This window comes from Lepidochelys olivacea (assembly GCF_965140295.1).
Source record: "Lepidochelys olivacea isolate rLepOli2 genome assembly, chromosome: 3".
NCBI classification, from domain to species: Eukaryota; Metazoa; Chordata; order Testudines; family Cheloniidae; genus Lepidochelys; species Lepidochelys olivacea.
In genome coordinates, this window is record NC_140413.1 from 86,957,401 (window position 1) to 86,976,390 (window position 18,990).

Below are 18,990 nucleotides of genomic sequence, written 5' to 3' on the forward strand. Positions count from 1 at the left end.
TCCTAGCAGCTGGCAATTTCAATTATGAGGCTGGAGGATGAGGAGAATATAACTGCTTTTCTGCAATGCTGAGAGTAGTAATAAGCAGGTTCTCTCAAACTAAGCATATTACACTGAAGACACAGCACAAAGATACATGGAAACGGGGCTACTTTCATATTCAGTTTTCAGATCCTAGTCATTTAAACTATCTTCTCTTAATGTAACAGCACTGAAGTTGTTCAAGTTTGGTTCCAATATGCTAACACCAAAGTTATCATTGCACAAGGTTCCCTTTGGATACATTTACAAAAATGGTACTAGGAGAACACTTCATTTATGTTGATAATAGGTAAAAAAGTTAGAAGAAAACCCTGTGGGAGCAGGATGGTCTGACAATCATGGTCCAAACACCCCAAAGGAGAACAGAAAATCACAGATGGAAACAAAAAAAAAAAATACCACAGATAGAAACACAAAAAAATTAAGCTACCTCATTATCCTCCTTAAAACTCTGCTTTTCTGTGATGCCTACAAAAAAAAAAAACCCTTGAAAATCATTAGGCACTTATGTACTTAGACCTATTGCCTATCACGCTGACCTGTATGGTCTCTTTGTGCACCCCCATCTGTCTCTATCCATCTGTTGTCTCTAGTCTTATACTTGGATTGTACGCTGTTTGAGGCAGGGATTGTCTTTTTGTTCTGTGTATACAGTGTAACAAAAAGGAGTCCTAGTCACGAAACAGGAACCCAAGGTGCTACGGTAATATTACTATAACTACTAACTTGACTTAAAGGGTATTTGTTGATTAAAAAAATTCCTTACCATGTTACCAGTGTCTTATATTAAAGTAAAAAATTTTCAAAATCTAGTTCCTTTTTCACTTGTGGCATTTGCAGACATGTTAACCATGAAAAAAAGCTTACCACCTCCCATTGAATGAATTACAAAAAAACACTGCAGACAGTCGCAGTGTTCTGCCATCCTCCTCAGCTTTTCCACAATATGTTCCCGGTACCGACAGCCATACAGTTGATGACCTACAGCCCTGCATATATGAGAAATGATTAAGAAAGTTTAAACTTAAGCTTTGTACTCTAATACTTCCTATTCTTGTCTGTACACACAGTTGAATGGTTCAGAATCTGTACTCAGTATTTTGTTCTCATAGAAAAATAAATTGTGATGTTGGAAGCATATACAAAATGATGATACAGCATAACACAGAAGTACTGCTTATTTAATAATTTTTTAAAGTCACAAATGGGAAGGAAGGGAACTATTTTTCCTTCAACCCGTTACTATCAATGGAAGTTAGACACCCACATTAAGGGGAAAAATCCAGTTCACTATTTAGTAAAATGAAAACTGACAGACAGTTTTTATTATAGGAGCTCTGAATACTGGAGCTCGTAGTTACAACAATTACTGAAGGTAAAACCAAGGTTTTTTCCAGTACCACTTTACCTATAATGACCAATATACTAATGTGTTAAGAGACTCAATATTATGGGATTCTCAACTGCTGCATTGCTCCCTACTTTGGGATATTGCTTAGGGCCTGTCTACATTACCCGCTGGACGGATGGGCAACGATCAATCCAGCAGGGGTCGACTTATCGCATCTACTCTAGATAAATCGACCGCTGAGCGCTTTCCCGTCGACTCCAGTACTCTACCAGAGCGAGAGGCGTAGGCAGAGTCGACGGGGGAGCGTCAGCCGTCGACTTACTGCAGTAAGTAGATCTAAGTACGTCGACTTCAGCTACGTTATTCACATAGCTGAATTTGCGTAACTTAGATCAACCCCCTCCTCCCCCGCCAATGTAGACCAGGCCTTAGAACTCTTTAGTGAGCTGAGTATTGTGCTAACGCCTCAGAGAAAAATTGGAAATTTGTTCAGTTATCTACTTTATTCTGAGTTTCTCCTCCCTTTTTTGTGACTTGGCGTATATGCAAAAAGTCAGGATCTGTGTTGCCAGAAGTCAGAAATTCATCTGCTTCCGTTATTCACTCCTCACTCGGTCTCCAAGTAAGTTGCACAAATGTCCCAAACAAGATTATGACCTCCAGTGGAGAATGAGCCGCTGGAGCAGGAGAATGCCTAAGACAAACAATCCTTTCTTCATGCAAGTAGGCCAAGTAACAAAAAACAGTGAGGGAAGAGAAACACAGAAGAAATGATATATCAGCAGAATGATTCATAAATAAAGTGCTTTTCAAAGTTCTCCTCAAGGTGACAGCAATTCTAAGATTTACTGTTAATGTGGCACAGTTCCCCCCGGTGCAATAGAATCCTCTTGAAAGACATTGCTATCATTTCCCTTTTCAACTGCCATCTATTAGTAGCTAAAATTGCTTTGCGAAGAAGAGTTTATTCTCACCAGTTGTTCCCTGAACCAGAAACATCTGTGATGAGCTGCTTGCTATCAAACACATCTCTCAATGGCCCCTGCAGAATTTCATTCACTACACCCTCCTCCATGTCAATCAAGAGAGCCTTAGAGAAAGAAAATTTTTAGTTCAGTCAGTATGCCACTCTTTGAAATAGTTACACAAAAGGGATGCAAGTACTTGCAAGATAAAAGGTTTCTTGTTCCTTTAAAGTTTCAGGCAGAAAGATCTTATTTTAAAGATACACTATGACTGAGAAGCCGACTCTAGAAAAATTCACCTTGATCTCCTTGTCAGAAGACAAAATTTAATGAAGCATTATTTCAGTTATTTCAACTTTTGTTTATGCTGTTCAAAACTTCAAGGGTTAAATGCATAACATGCTGAATACTTAGTAACAAAAAAAAAAAATTGCCATAGCTTTTCAAAGATGTTTCCTCTTAAAAACTTAGTTAACATAAATGGCTCAAATAAAACCCTTTACTGCCCCCTCCAAACAAACACCATCTATTCATGTGATCTACACAATCATTTTCCCAAATTATACATTTTAAATTATTACTGAAGTCTGCCCGCGAAGTGGACTCTAATACTGTTACACTAATCTGGGGAACTAAGAAATTTCAGTTTGAGAAACATGTCTAAAATTGTGCATTTAAGACAAAAGGTAAACATAGGAAGTTTAAACTGTGAGCTCTTTACAGTCATAAGTATGCAATGTATACATCTATAAAGATAATTTTGGTCTTACTCGTGCTTTTAAAGAGAAGATTTTTCCTTTGTGAATATCAGCACCATCACCACCATTTCTGGAAAAGGGAGAAATGTTTTATAAGATCAAAACCATTATGGAAGTGATACAGTATCATTAAAATTCTCTTTCCTTCTCATTGATCTCTGCTGTCCATAGAGGTTTGGCTCAATGCAAAACTATACCACTCCCCCTCACACACAAACACATTCCACTAGCAAAGTCTTAACGGAAATTCCCTAAAATAAAATCTTCACAGGATCCCATCCCACTGATGATATCTTAATATCAACTTCACGTGACGTTAAGATGGTCAGCATGAAATATTTACCATCAGGAACATCCCCCTACTCGTAGCTGCCAAAGTAGCTGGCTCTGGGAGAGGAGTATAGTATACAGTGGTTAGACAGAGGACAACTAGACTGGTTTAATCACTCTGAAATGAAGTATGGTGCCGTGTGTAATATCTGGGCCTGTCAAAAGAAAAACCTGGGTCCTGTGCCTGCAGTGACCTTGCATAAGCTCTCAGCTAACTTATTTTTAAAAAACAAAAAAAAGAGTAGGGGAGTGTTCAGCAGCTCTTCACTATCTTCTAGGTTATGTTTCATAACCTAGTTAATTATAAAGGTAATGAATTGTTTGGGAATTTAAACAGCACTCAGAGGTTAGATTTGAGCTCCTACTCTCCTTTTTTTCCAGTTCAGGAACTTCCCCCAGGCTACAGGGCACAGTCAAGTAACTATGATGTGATTGGAATAACAGAGACTTGGTGGGGTAAGTTACATGTCTGGAGTACTGTCATGGATGGGTATAAACTGTTCAGGAAGGAGAGGCCGGGGAGAAAAGGTGAAGAAGTTGCACTGCATGTAAGAGAACAGTATGATTGCTCAGAGCTCCAGGATGAAACTGGAGAAAAGCCTGTTGAGAGTCTTTGGGTTAAGTTTCGAGGCAAGAGTAACAATGGTGGTGTTGTGGTGGGCGTCTGCTATATTCCACCAGACCAGAAGGATGAGGTAGACGAGGCTTTCTTCGGACAACTCACAGAAGTTTCCAGAACACAGGCCCTGGTTCTTATGGGGGACTTCAATCAACCTGACATCAGCTGGGAGAGCAATACAGCGGTGCACAGACCATCCAGGAAGTTTTTTGAGAGTGTTGGGGACAACTTCCTGGTGCAAGTGCTGGAGGAACCAACTAGGGGCTGTATTTCTCCTGACCTGCTGCTCAAACAGGGAAGAACTGGTAGGGGAAGTAGAAATGGGTGGCATCCTGGGCAGCAGTGACCATGAGATGGTCAAGTTCAGGATCCTGACAAAAGGAAGAAAAGAGAGCAACAGAACACAGACCCTGGACTTCAGAAAAGCAGACTTTGATTCTCTCAGGGAACTGATGGGCAGGATCCCCTAGAGGCATAAGATGAGGGGGAAAGGAGTCCAGGAGAGTTGGCTGCATTTTAAAGCAGCCTTATTGAGGACACAGGAACAAATCATCCCGCTGTGCAGAAAATAGCAAATATGGCAGGTGACCAGCTTGGCTTAACAGAGAAATCTTTGGTGAGCTTAAACACAAAAAGGAAACTTACAAGAAGTGGAAGCTTGGACAGATGAGTAGGGAGGAGTATAAAAATATTGTTTGAGCATGCAGGGATATAATCAAGAAGGCCAAAGCACAACTGGAGTTGCAGGTAGCACGGGATGTGTAGGGTAACAAGAAGGATTTCTACAGGTAGGTTAGCAAGAAGGTTGTCAGGGAAAGTGTGGGACCCTTACTGAATCAGGAAGGCAACCTAGTGACAGATGATGTGGAAAAAGCTGAAGTACTCAATGCTTTTTTTGCCTTGGTCTTCCCAGACAACATCAGCTCCCAGATTGCTGCATTGGGCAGCGCAGTATGGGGAGGAGGTGAGCAGCCCTCAGTGGTGAAACAACAGGTTAAGGACTATTTAGAAAAGCTGGACAAGCACAAATCCATGGGGCTGGATGCAATGCATCCGAGGGTGCTAAAGGAGCTGGCTGATGTGATTGCAGAGCCATTGGCCGTTATCTTTGAAAATTCGCGGTGATCGGGGGAAGTCCCAAACAACTGGAAAAAGTGCCCATCTTTAAAAAAGGGAAGAAGGAGAATCTGGAGAACTACAGACCAGTCAGCCTCACCTCAGTCCCTGAAAAAATCATGGAGCAGGTCCTCAAGGAATTCATTCTGAAGAACCTGAAGGACAGGAAGGTGATCAGGGTCAACATGGATTCACCAAGGGCAAGTCATGCCTGACCAACCTGATTGCCTTCTATGATGAGATGACTGGCTCAGGATATGGGGAAAGCAGTGGACCCGATATATCTTGACTTTTTCAAAGCTTTTGATAAAGTCTCCCAAAGTAATTCTTGCCAGCAAGTTAAAGTAGTATGGATTGGATGAATGGACTATAAAATGGATAGAAAGCTGGCTAGATCATCTGGCTCAACAGGTAGTGATCAACGCTCAATGTCTAGTTGGCAGCTGGTATCAAGCGGAGTGCCCCAGGGGTTGGTTCTGGGGCTGGATTTGTTCATCATCTTTATTAATTATCTGGATGATGGAATGGATTGCACCCTCAGCAAGTCTGCGGATGACATTAAGAATGGGGGGGGGGGAAAAGAGGTAAATACGCTGGAAGGTAGGGATAGGGTCCAGAGTGACATAGACAAATTGGAGGATTGGGCCAAAAGAAATCTGATGAGGTGCAACAAGGACAAGTGCAGAGTGACAAGTGACGGAAGAATCCCATGCCCTGCTACAGGCTGGGGACCTACTGGCTAAGCAGCAGTTCTGCAGCAAAGACCTGGGGATTATCGGGGACGAGAAGCAGGATATGAGTCAACAGTGTGCCCTTGTTGCCAAGAAGGCTAATAGCATATTGGGCTGCATTACTAGAAGCACTGCCAGCAGATCGAGGGAAGTGATTATTCCCCTCTATTTGGCACTGATGAGGCCACATCTGGAGCATTGCGTCCAGTTTTGGGTCCCCCACTACAGAAAGGATGTGGGCAAATTGGAGAGAGTCCAGCAGAGGGCAACTAAAATGATTAGAGGGCTGGGGCACATGATGTATGAGGAGAGGCTGAGGGAACTGGGCTGTTCTCAGTGGTGGCAGATGACAAGCAGCAGCAATGGCATCAAGTTGTAGTAGGGGAGGTCTAGGTTGGATATTAGGAAAAACTATTTCACTAGGAGGGTGGTGAAGCACTGGAATGGGTTACCTAGGGAGGTGGTGGAATCTATAGCCTTAGAGGTTTTTAAGGCCCAGCTTGACAAAGCCCTTGCTGGGATGCTTTAGTTGGGGTTGGTCCTGCTTTGAGCAGGGGGCTGGACTACATGACCTCCTGAGGTCTCTTCCAACCCTCATCTATGATTTGATGAGGTACACACTCTCTCCCTTCCCCACCCTCCCTGAGTGGGCGATAGCATTTGTGCTGCAGCAGATTTGTCATCAAACTAAAATCTGGTGGGTTCACCTTGACATCCATTTTCTGTTACGGCAAAAAAAGTTATAAAGCAGTCTATGGACAAACATATTGATGTATAACTGGTATTCAAGGAATCAGCATACGAGGAGCAGCAATGTGGCCAAAGAATGTGGCCAAAGCAGCATGTTTTTCCTTTATGCTCTTTTTGCAAGAAATCTAAGTGAGTCAATCCAAAATTCAAATAATACTCTAAATTTATTGTCTGTATTTTAGTTTTTGCCATTTCAATGAAGTCTTTACAAAATAAAGGTTTAAAGCCACTGTTATAATTGAACTTTGCCACACAACCTTAACTATCTTGCAGCTACTGATCCACCATCGTATTAGATAGAAAGCTGCTTAATAGTTTTACAGCTAAATACCATGCATGGGAAGCAGCACAACTGTTTTATTCCTTTAATTAAGTTACAGAGCATGGGGCGTAGATGCACATGTGTAAGCAGGGAGGAGTAGAAGGGGTGCCAGTATGGTGGGATAGGTGGGTTTGTTTTTCTCTCTAGCTATGGGTTCTCGTGCTCATGCTAGAAAAGGTTAGGTAAATTTTTCAAGGCCTGCATAGTTTGTGCTTCTTAAATGAATTCCTCTTGCAAGATCCGCAATCAACACTAAAAATCATAATTATAAAGCCTGACATTTGAATATGACTGAGCGGCTGAAGCAGAATACATTTTATTTTAAAGGAAAATTAATGTGCAGTTATTAACTGACTGCTTTTTTTTGGCAGGAGGGAGAAGGGTGAAGGAGGAGGAGAATACTTTCATAGACTTAGAATAGCAAAGGTCTATATCAAAGAGGAGGAGGAGGAGGATAGGCACAATGTATGAAAGTACAAGACGTTAGGATCTCTTTCTAGCACAATTAGTAGTTTGACCTGAAACACAGATAAAACTGTAGTTTATTATGGACAATAGCAGATCGGGATTGCTGACCTACTGAAATCAATTACTGTGATAAATTTCAAATAGCTCTCTTGATACAGCAAAGCTTACCTGGTATCCACATTTCTAAAGAAGCTGCTTAATGCTTCATCATAAATTCCTTTCTGAAAAACAGAAACGTTGCACAAGTTAAGTTTTAAGTGTGCAATTTTAGAGATTCTCTGCTATTTCTGGCTAACACTATACAACAGTATTTAGTTAAAAATATACATAGAATTTGAAATTATTAAAGTAAACCATTCATTCAATAAGAAACATTTTATTCAACATAAGATTTAACAAATCACAACCAATATTATATTTTCTTTACTTTGTGTTTTTGAAGATTTTTGTATTTTATGAAAAAAATACATTAATTAGCAATAGAACGAGCTTAGCTAACTGCTTTACATGTATTTGTTATGGTATTATAGCTGATCCATATCTTCAGTATAGCTGCCCACGAAACAGCTGAAAATGAAAGCTGTGTTGCTGAATACAATACTAGAAACATAGTATTTGCCATAACGAATCAGAGGAGTATTCCATCTAGTCCCATATCTTGTCACAACTGAGGCCAGTACTAGCTGCTTTGAAGCAAGGTAGCCAAAAGGACTGTCCACCACTATCTTTATTAACACATTGACATTTTCTTTAAATCATGTCTATATATTCCTTGTAAATTGGACACATTTCCATTCAGGGGTCCTCGGCATGCTAATTACTCTGTCCCTGTGCTGAACATAGAAATGGAGAAGGGACCAACGGTGACTTTAGTGAACCTTTATACTCCTTGTATTTTGGACCCTGCCGGGGGCCTACTTGGATAAGTTAGAGAAACCCCAGGGTTGCTCTGATATACACTCTATTTGCTGTTGACCATGACAAGTAGAGAACAGTTGGACCACAGCAGTGTTCCAAATACACACACTACACAGGGATGTGGAAGGGGAGTGGTGTAGAGATGTTCCACTGATTCTATGTCAATTGGGCAAGCCCCCTGAAGGGGTGGGATTCCCAGGGTCTGTCGCTGCCCCTTTAAGCTGAAGCCACATCATTTGCCTGTGGGACAATAAGAATTGGGCCCCAAGTGTTCTTTATTGATGTATATACTCAACTTTTTCTAGAAAAATCACTGCTGTTGCCTTGTGATCACATCTGACAGCCAAAGAACTAAACGTTAATTTTTTGTTCAAGGTCTACATGTGTTTTGATAACTAAATCACTTTTTGGAGCAATGCTCAAATACCTTCATAGACTGTACTATTTGTAATGCCAAAAAATCAACAGGCCACCATACTGCAAATCAATATTAGTACAATAGTGAGAAAATATGCACACCCTTTGGCAGTGACTAGATCTGTCAGAGTACCATGGGCTGGAGAGGAGTGTATTTTTGTGTATTTGCATAAGCAGAACTGTAGTAATATAGTTTGCAGGACTTAAAAAGACTTGCACAGGGAGCACATAGGCTTTAGCAGGACTAAAACTGGCAAACACATTCCCTCAGGCGAAGAGAAGGATTGGTCAACCTAGAGATGTTTAAATCACCTCAGAACAAGAGTTGGCAGGTCAAAAGTCAATATGCGGCAGTGGGGTTATTTCAATGACCCAGATACATGTGACTGTAGTGAAATATAAATCATGTCTGTCGGCTCCTGGGAGGAGCCATGAACCATGGAAGATCTTGCCAGGGCTACAGACTAGACCTTACGTGCCCAACACTGGAAAAAACCGATTGTGATGGAAGGGTATGGGACACCAGAAGGAGGAGGACAGAGAAGGGAACATAGTAACTGCCATACTGGATCAGACCCTAAGTACATCTAGTCCAGTATCCTGTCTGCAACAGCAGCCAGCATCAGATACTTCAGAGGAAAGTGGAAGAAACCCATAGCAGGACAATGTAGGATAATCTGCTGCATCATGAAAGGTTCCTTATGGGAAACAATTACTTAGTACTTGGAAAAGGATAAGCAATACTAACTGCTCAGTCCTAGCTGGAGCTGAAAGTTTGTCAGAAAATCATTCAGACGAAAAATGCCCTTTTCACAAAACTGAATTTGTCTCAATTTACCAGAAAATTTCTGTTTCTCATGAGGAAAAATCAAAGGGGGTGGCTCCTGGTTGGGCCTGGAAGGCCCTGTGAAACTGTCAAGAGCCTGCCAGGCCTACCCAGGAGCCATCCTTGGGATTTTTCCTATGAGAAAAAGAAATTTTTGGTTAATTGAAATTTGCAGAAAGTGAAACTTACAAAGGCTTTGGAGGGCTATGAGGCAGAGCCCTCACCCAGCAGGTGACTGCTGAGCATGTCAGTTTCACTCCGCAGCTGTCTGGGTCCCCGGAGCAGACTTTGTTTCATGCATTGGGGTTTCCCTCCCAAAGAAGGTTTTCTCGGGAGGCGGAGTTCATGGGAAATTTCGAAGCCACTAATTTCCCGGCGAAGTGGGACGGCGGCGCGCGGGGCGGCTCCAGCGGCGGGGCAGTGGGAGGAGCAGCTCGTGCTCACCCCGGTGCGATTTCAGATTCCCAGGGGCTGCGCTGCACAGGTCAGGGAGTCCCCCCGGCGCCCAGCCCAGTAACGCCCAGTCCTCAGGCTGCCCCGGCCCCCGGAGGCGGAGACAGACGCTGGGGAGACACCGCGCGGAGCCGCCACCGAGGGCGGGAACGAACGGGACCTCAGCGCCGACCTTCCACGGGGGCGGCACCGGCTGGGCAGCCGCGCTCAGGGCGGGGGTCCCGGGCTCTGCTCCGAATCAGCGGCCGACGCGGCGCGCGCTCAGGAGCAACCCGGTGGCCGCGCCGCCCCGGGAGCTGACGCTGCGCCGCCCGGCAGCTGGGGCCGCTCCCGGGGGCCGTTACCTTGTTGACGGCGGCGTGTTCCCTCAGCGCCAGGTCCCAGAAGCGACAGCCGATCTGGTTCCCGCACTGGCCCACTGCAAATGGGGAGAGACACGGGTCAGCGGGGCTGGGGGGGGGGTCAGAGTGGGGGAGGGGCGGGTCACACCGGCTTACCCTGCACCACCACTGACTGGGTCATGCTCCCCGCTCCAGGGGCCGTTACTAGGGGCGCGCGGGCACCAACGGCGGCTCCACCTCCTCCAACCGGCGGGGAGCTGGCCCCGCCTACTCCGCCCCAGGCTTCCGAAAGCCCCGCCTCTCGCGCGCGCCCGGCGCCGGGTGGGTGAGGCTCACGCAAGCGTTTCCAATAAGGCCAGGCTCGGCGTGGAAGGTACCATCCGCTCTCCTGTCTCCGCCGCGGGCGAGCGCATGCGCGACACCTCTCCCCGCCCACTGGCTGGGTCCTCTCTCCTCCCGCAGATGGAACGTTCGGTGCTGGAACGCTCCGCCCGGCGGCTGCTACAGGCGGCAAAGGGAAAGCTGGAGCCTGATGTGCTCAAGGGCAGCGCCGGCCCTTGGCTTGCAGCCCTCCTGCCTCCCTAGGGTTGGTTGTTGATATTTGGATGCTCTCTGACCCCTGGTGATGCGCCTCGTCAGGGGCACGTGCCGCCGAATCCAGAAAAAAAGGACACTATTGCCAGGCGTCAGAGTGGGGCAGTAGGGGGCATGGTGTGGAGGCGGCATGGCAACCTCTGCAGGATTTGAAGCTTTCCGTAAAAAAAAAAAAAATCAAAACTCAACCACATACCAGTGCTGTACGCTGATTGCTGCCAAAAGTAGGGGTAGGGTTTATAGCCACCTTTCAGCCTTTAGAGAGTAAGTAGCTCCTCAACGGCTGAGCCCCTAAAATTAAAAATTACGGGCTCAGCCGTTGTCCTACAAGAACATTGGAATATGCAAATACTCATTCCAAACTTGTTGAATGGTGAGTAACGCACCACCAGGTGTCACTATGTGATGATCATACTCCCAGCCCACCAAGGCCTGAATGCGGTATTGGCAACCCCAAAATCATGAGTCAGCCTTAGCCCTCCCTCCCCCAAATAATGAGATTGTTCCCAAAATCATGAGATTTAAAAAAACCCTGAAAGACTATATTGTGATTTTTGGTCTGTTTTTTAATTTTTTTAAAAATAGCCCTTCACTTTGGACATGCCATGGACTGTGTACAGTCATCAATGTTTAACCATCTAGCAGTCTAATGCTATGTTTCCATCCTCTATATTAATGCCGGTCAAACTGCTCATGGTGTAGTACTATACTATACTGAGCCTTCTGAACAAAATTTTTTGGATTCCAGGAGTGAATTATTCTGTTGCTGAGATATACATGAGTTGACAGGCCACTGTGTCCTAGCTTCATTTTTTTGTATAGTGAGTATGCTCTTGAATCTGAGAGATATGTTAGATAACAAAAGAAAAATGCAGTTTGTAACTCAGACATGCACCATACTTTCAGAAATTTAGCAAATTTCTTATCACTGTCACTTTTAACTACTTAGACCACATGCTGCTGTAGGGAGATATCTTGGAATTCATAGTAAGCCTGTGATTAGCTTTGCCTCAGGGCTTTGTTCACTTTACAAAGTTGATATTTTATGGGGGTCATTTGCTTTCAGAAGAATTACTACCACACCTTTAACTTCTTTATCTTTCCTTATCTTTTTCAGGATGTTGTCCACTACCTTGACCTCTTAGGAGGATGGAAGACTGCTCAGTGTCTTCAAACAGTGTCCCTTGGGCATAGAGATGTTAATCACAGATGAACACATATGGTGCCTTCTCTGCTTGCAAATCAAGTAGGCTGTACCGGGGTGTTACATCCCTTGCAGATATTACTCTGAGCACTGAAGTGTCCCAGAAAAACACTTACAAGAATTCCTTCAAAGTTCTCACAATTTCTAGAGAAGCTGGCCAAGACAGCTGAGTTTGCATTAGTACTGGTCCAGGACTGTTCAGGGGCCCAACATGAGAAATATAGAGGGAGTGGGAGGAGTTGATCGGCGGGGCCTCTGGTAGGCAGGAAGCACTGGGGAGGTACGGGGGGAAGCTGACTGTCAGTGGGTGCTACACACCTAATTTTTTTCCGCGGGTGCTCCAGCCCTGGAGCACCTAGGGAGTGAGTGCATATGATTTTGCGCTGGACAATTAAGTGAGTCAAATGGACTCATGATTAAAAGCAATTCCATCATAATTCCAAATGATATGAGAAGGGAAATCCTAAACCTCATCCATGAAGGCCTTGAACAGGCTCACCAATCAGTGTGATGGTTGGGCATCAGCCAGGACATAAAGAATAAAATATTTGCATATGAACATTGCAGAACTAACAGACCAACAAAGCACAGAGCACCTTTAATAACAACACCTGTATCAGACAGACCTTGGAAGAGACTATCTGAAGATTTATGCGAATTCAGAAGACATCATTACCAGGTCACTGTGGACTGTTTTTCCAGGAATACAGAAATAACCTACTTGGAAGATATAAAATGTCACAGTGTTATCGAGAAACTGAAGAACAATTTTGCTCACTTTGGTATTCCAGAACAACTAGTGATGGAGAATGGACCACAATTTACTAAGCAGAATTTAAGTCATTCAGAACAAAAATTAGAGAAGCCATTTACAACACACACTTTGCTTCTCTGCAAAGGAAAAAGGGCACTAAACTATCTAAACCAGTGCTACTCAAAGTGGTGATCCGCGGACCAGTGCCGGTCCGCAAGCCGTCGGCTGCCAGTCTGCGCGCACATTGGAAAAAAAAAATTGCCAGTCCGCCACAACAGATAGCTTGAGAAGCACTGGTCTAAACTACTACATGCCACAAGGGGTCACAACAGCAGTTTCCTTAACTCACCCAACAATATTGTTAATCTATCCAGCTATACTTTTAACCTGGAAAAAGAGCCTGTCCTATCTCGGGGCCTCTCCTTCTGCCCCTCCACCCCCACGCACATGATACAGTTCTGTGGTGACCTGGAATCCTACTTTTGATGTCTCCAACTCAAGGAATATTTCCAACACACCTCTGAACAAACAGCACACTAATCCACAGAAACCTTTCTGCCAACACTACAAAAAGAAGGATTCTGTGTAGACTCCTCCTGAAGGTTGAAACAAGAGACTGGACTTCTACATAGAGTGCTTCCGCCGAATTGCATGGGCTGAAATTGTGGAAAAGCAGCATCACTTGCCCCATAACCTCAGCCGTGCAGAACACAATGCCATCCACAGCCTCAGGAACAACTCTGACATCATACTCAAAAAGGCTGACAAAGGACGTGATGTTGTCATCATGAATAGTTCGGAATATGAACGAGAGGCTGCTAGGCAGCTCTCCAACACCACTTTATACAGGCCATACCCTCTGATCCCACTGAGGGTTACCAAAAGAAACTACACCATTTGCTCAGTAAACTCCCTGAAAAAGAACAGGAACAAATCTGCATAGAATCCCTAGAATCCCGACCAGGGGTATTCTCTCTGCTACCCAAGATCCATAAACCTGGAAATCCTGGACGCCCCATCATCTCAGGCATTGGCACCCTGACAGCAGGATTGTCTGGCTATGTAGACTCTCTCCTCAGGCCCTTCGCTACCAGCACTCCCAGCTATCTTCGAGACACCACTGACTTCCTGAGGAAACTACAATCCATTGGTGATCTTTGAGAAAACACTATCCTGGCCACTATGGATGTAGAAGCCCTCTACACCAACATTCAACCACACAAAGATGGACCACAAGCCGTCAGGAACAGTATCTCCGATAATGTCGCGGCAAACCTGGTGGCTGAACTTTGTGATTTTGTCCTCACCCACAACTATTTCACAATTGGGGACAATGTATACCTTCAAGTCAGTGGCACTGCTATGGGTACCCACATGGTCCCACAGTATGCCAACATTTTTAAGGCTGACTTAGAACAATGCTTCCTCAGCTCTCGTCCCCTAATGCCCCTACTCTACTTGCGCTACATTGATGACCTCTTCATCATCTGGACCCATGGAAAAGAAGCCCTTGAGGAATTCCACCATGATTTCAACAATTTCCATTCCACCATCAACTTCAGCCTGGACCAGTCCACACAAGAGATCCACTTCGTGGACACTACGGTGCTAATAAGTGATGGTCACATAAACACCACTGTATACCGGAAACCTCCTGACCGCTGTAGTTACTTACATGCTTCCAGCTTTCATCGAGACCACATCACACGATCCATTGTCTACAGCCAAACTCTGAGATACAACTGCATTTGCTCCAACCCCTCAGACAAACACCTACAAGATCTCCATCAAGCATTCTTACAACTACAGTACCCACCTGCTGACGTGAAGAAACAGATTGACAGAGCCAGAGGGGTACTCAGAAGTCACCTGCTACAGGACAGGCCCAACAAAGAAAGTAACAGAATGCCGCTAGCCATCACCTTCAGCCCCCAACTAAAACCTCTCCAGCGCATCATTAAGGATCTACAACCTATCCTGAAAGACAATTCCTCACTCTCACAGATCTTGGGAGACAGGCCAGTCCTCGCTTACAGACAGCCCCCCAACCTGAAGCAAATAGTCACCAGCAACCACACACCACACAACAAAAACACGAACCCAGGAACCTATCTTTGCAACAAAGCCCATTGCCAACTCTGTCGACTTATCTATTCAAGGGACACCATCATAGGAACTAATCACATCAGCCACACCATCAGAGCCTCATTCACCACACATCTACCAATGTGATATATGCCATCGTGTACCAGCAATGCCCCTCTGCCGTGTACATTGGCCAAACCGGACAATCTCTATGCAAAAGAATAAATGGACACAAATCAGATGTCAAGAATTATAACATTCAAAAACCAGTTGGAGAACACTTCAACCTCCCTGGTCACTCAATTTCAGACCTAAAAGTGGCAATTCTTCAACAAAAAAACTTCAAAAATAGACTCCAATGAGAAACTGCGGAATTTGAATTAATTTGCAAACTGGACACCATTAAATTAGGCTTGAATAAAGACTGGGAGTGGATGGGTCATTTAAACAAAGTAAAAACTATTTCCCCACGCTAATTTTTCCCCCTACTGTTACTCACACCTTCTTGTCAAATGGTTGAAATGAGCCATCCTGATTATCACTACAGAAGTTTTTTTTCTCCTGCTGATAATAGCCCACCTTAATTGATTAGTCTCATTACAGTTGGTATGGCAACACCCATTTTTTCATGTTCTCTGTGTATATATATCTTCCTACTCTATTTTCCGCTGCATGCATCCGATGAAGTGGGTTTTAGCCCACGAAATCTTATGCCCAAATAAATTTGTTAGTCTCTAAGGTGCTACAAGTACTCCTCATTTTTTTTTCAGAACAAAAAGTGATCTTGATCATATTACTAGTGTAACCCTTCTGCCCGTCAGAGTTGGCAGCAACAAGGGCCGGGTTCAATATCTAGGGGATCCATTCCAATAACACAATGCAAACTGGCTCGAGCCCCCACCCAGTGACCTGGGACAAATATATACCACCCCCGCTGGGCGCTTCGAAGAGGCAATACTTCCCCTCTCGCAAGCACATAGTCTGAGTGTAGCAAAAGCCTTTTAATAACAGAGAGAAACAATGTGGCATTATGTTGGGGAAACACCACCAACAGGATTCATAACACAATCCATGAGCAAAAAAAACCCACCCCAAGCAAATTGGGGCATGCCCTTTTCCCTTTGGTTCTTGAGTCCAGCAACCCCAAATCACCCAAAGTCCCAAAAGTCCAATGCCCCAAAAGTCTCTGTCCCTGGTCAGGGCAGCCCCAGAGTTCGAAAGTTTATCTGCGGAGCTTTACCTCCCAACCTGGGTGGAAATGGGACGGGGGTAAGAGGCACCTTACATGATCTGAAGCTGACCGCCCCATAGCGGCGCTCCGCTCCGCCAGCCGCCCCACGAACTCCTTCGCTCAGCTGCGCTCCGCCAGCCGCCCCATGAACTCCTTCGCTCAGCTCCACGGCCCACAAGCAGCTCCTGCCATCCACAAACTGCCATCCACAAACTGCTCCACCAGCCGGTCCACAAGGCACTCCAGCCGTCCCGCAAACTGCTCCACAATATATCTTCAGGCTCCCCCGGTACTTAACACAACACTCAGTGATTTCAGCTCTTAGGTGAATTCAGCTTGTAGTAGGGGAGCCCCAGTGCTGGTGCACTGTCAGCCCAAAGTGAGCTCAGTAGCCTGTAACTAGACTTCTAATGAAATCAAAATTAGCTCTGATATTCCACAGTGGAGAGAGGAGGAAGTGCAATTAACATGTAAGGCCCTCACCAAGGGGCCCATGCCACCAAGTATTAATACTTGTCCCCAGCTTCTCTCCATTCACACAGTTTTGGAACTCATGACCCTTGCCTAGCGAGTGCTACTTAGTTGATGGTGAATCCCTCCATCATAACAAAAGGCCACGTACAGTTCCAAGCACAGTTCCCATAATCAGGGTAATAACAATTTATTCTTCCTGCCCCAATAACAGAGACACTGGGGATCCCACAGCAGCCAAAGTGACCATTTGGGCAGCTATGGTTTCATTCTAGGCGTGGTGGGTGTGCCTATGCAAATGAGATTGGCCCCTGAAGTTCTTTTCCACAACTTGCCACACCTCACCACCAGATGTCAGGGTGGAGCTCATCCTGACACTGCTTACACTAGTAGTCTACATTACCCACAAGTGAACGGAGAGGCTGAGAAAGTTGTACAGACAACCAAGAAAATCCTACAGCAGGAAGATCCATTCCCCACTCTTCTGAGTTATAGAGCAACACTCATGCCAGCTAGTGGATATAGTTCAGCACAACTCTTGATGGGAAGACAGTTCAGAACTATGGTTTCAACTTTGGAAAAGAATCTATCTTCCAAATAGCCAGACACGAAGAGAGTAGCCAATTTGGATAAAATGGCAAAAAGAGCCTATGAACACTTTTACAACAGATGACACTCAGAGAATTGCCTGGTCTAGAAACTGGTGACTGTGTTTCTGCAAACTGGATGGAGAAAAAGGATGGACAACTCCAGCTGTTGTAGACTTCTGAGACAAACACCATTATCTTGGAATGTTAATGCAGAAGGGTGTGAACCTGGCTTGGAAACGGGTACAGTCATCATTTGACCCAGATGAAATGGTTCTTGGAAAGGTTGAGGGTCCATACCAGGGGTGGGGGCAGAATCTGGGAATGCCAGGGGAACACATTTCTTCTCCACCTCAGCCATGTAAAGATTCCCTGGAATAGACAATACCATCTGGGGCTACAGTATTTTTTCTTTGCAGGCCCCCTTCCTTTGGGCAGACATGGCCAGGAAGCCAGAGGGGCTGCTAGGCATCAGTATTAGTGTGGAAGTACAAGGCCTTTCATGCAGCTGGTCCTGGACTCCTGCAGGTCTCTGGGGAGGGTAAATCCTGTACCCCCTGGTGGGGTAGAAGTCTGAGAAGCGAGCCTCATGGAGAATTCCTCCCCAAGACAGGTGTGAGGGGGGAAGCTCCTGGTCCTATATACTTCAACAGGAGTAGGATCAGCCCCCCCTCAGCTCGATTAGCTTCTGATAAATTAAGGTAGAGTAAATTGAATATTAACATTTTTGTGAATTCTAATTGAACTGTGTTTTTTGATTCATGAATGAACTTCAGGTAGCAAGCATACTGAAAAAAAAAGCCCCACCTAGGGAAATTTTTGTTTATTCCCAGAGCTCAAACACTTCTTTGGAACAGAAGTGAGCTGGAAGAACATTCTGGGTGTCTGCATACAAATAAAATCCACAGTAATGAATATGTAACTCCTTCCTTTTACCAACATTTAATAAACAATAGTGTGGTATATGCCTAGGAGATGCAAGCATCTGTTATTCTTGGCCATACCTGCCTGGAAGCAGCAGACAACCTGAAAAGGAATTTCAATAACACCTGTGGTGAGTCTGCTAAACAGTGAATTTGCTGCTCTTTTCTGTCCTGCATTGGAGGGCTAGAGATTAGCAGGATGGGGAAGGTTTATGGGAATTGGGAGGATGGTTGGTAGGAGTGGAAATGTCAGGGAGTCAGGTTTTCTAGGGGACCTGAGCAGAATGTGGCACTTGAAGGCAATTGGCTGAGTGCTTATTGGGATCCATGATGCACGAGATTACTCTAGGTCTAGCAACTGCAGTACTTTTCCTTCTTGCCTCTGAGTAGTGGCCCACTGGATGTGCTACCAATTACTGTGTCAGAGAAAGGTTGGCATACCACCCACACCAATGATCTCACAAGGGGGTGATTATTACAGTTGTGTAATGGTGCTTCTCCAGATGCTTTGGGGCTGATTCTCCTCTGGTTTACACAAGTGTAGATCAGGAGTAACTCTGCTGAAGTCAGTGAAATTACTTGTTATATCACTATAATGAGGTCCTGGATCTTTGTGTATTTATATGTGTATATTGGATATATTAAAGTTTAGATGAAAAATGTAATCAAAAACTTTAAATTTTGAAAATTTCAATCAGCCCTTACACACACACACACACACACACACACACACA

The 18,990-nt window shown here is 44.7% G+C and overlaps 2 protein-coding genes across 9 annotated transcripts in view; one reads left to right on the forward strand and one right to left on the reverse strand.

Annotated features, from left to right (window-relative positions):
- TUBE1 (tubulin epsilon 1) overlaps positions 1-10,808 on the reverse strand; it is a 55,552-nt gene extending 44,744 nt beyond the window's left edge. For 3 of the 5 annotated variants that reach the window (XM_084622977.1, XM_084622975.1, XM_084622976.1), the window contains exons 1-6: positions 10,564-10,807; positions 10,411-10,484; positions 7,621-7,673; positions 3,129-3,186; positions 2,368-2,483; positions 910-1,031 (exon numbers count right to left, since the gene is read on the reverse strand). In XM_084622977.1, the coding sequence (XP_084479103.1) occupies positions 910-1,031; positions 2,368-2,483; positions 3,129-3,186; positions 7,621-7,673; positions 10,411-10,484; positions 10,564-10,588 (448 nt within the window). In that variant the 5' untranslated portion in view covers positions 10,589-10,807. Of the gene's footprint in view, positions 1-909; positions 1,032-2,367; positions 2,484-3,128; positions 3,187-7,620; positions 7,674-10,410; positions 10,485-10,563 lie in introns of all 5 variants that reach the window. The other 2 variants (XM_084622974.1, XM_084622973.1) reach the window with 2 other exon arrangements.
- On the forward strand, positions 10,017-15,725 carry LOC311517812 (uncharacterized protein). Of its 4 annotated transcripts, none has more exons than XM_084622980.1 (2): positions 10,017-10,097; positions 12,119-15,725. In XM_084622980.1, the coding sequence occupies exon 2, from the start codon at positions 14,142-14,144 to the stop codon at positions 15,189-15,191; it is 1,050 nt and encodes a 349-aa protein (XP_084479106.1). In that variant the 5' UTR covers positions 10,017-10,097; positions 12,119-14,141; the 3' UTR covers positions 15,192-15,725. The 4 variants fall into 4 exon arrangements, with proteins under 4 accessions (XP_084479106.1, XP_084479105.1, XP_084479107.1 ...); XM_084622979.1 differs by lacking the exon at positions 10,017-10,097 and adding an exon at positions 10,375-10,506; XM_084622981.1 differs by lacking the exon at positions 10,017-10,097 and adding an exon at positions 10,906-10,993.
- The last annotated feature ends 3,265 nt before the right edge of the window (positions 15,726-18,990 follow it).

Bases quoted from the DNA above. Each gene is read 5' to 3' on its own strand.
- LOC311517812 (XM_084622980.1), top strand. From the start codon at position 14,142: ATGGATGTAGAAGCCCTCTACACCAACATTCAACCACACAAAGATGGA.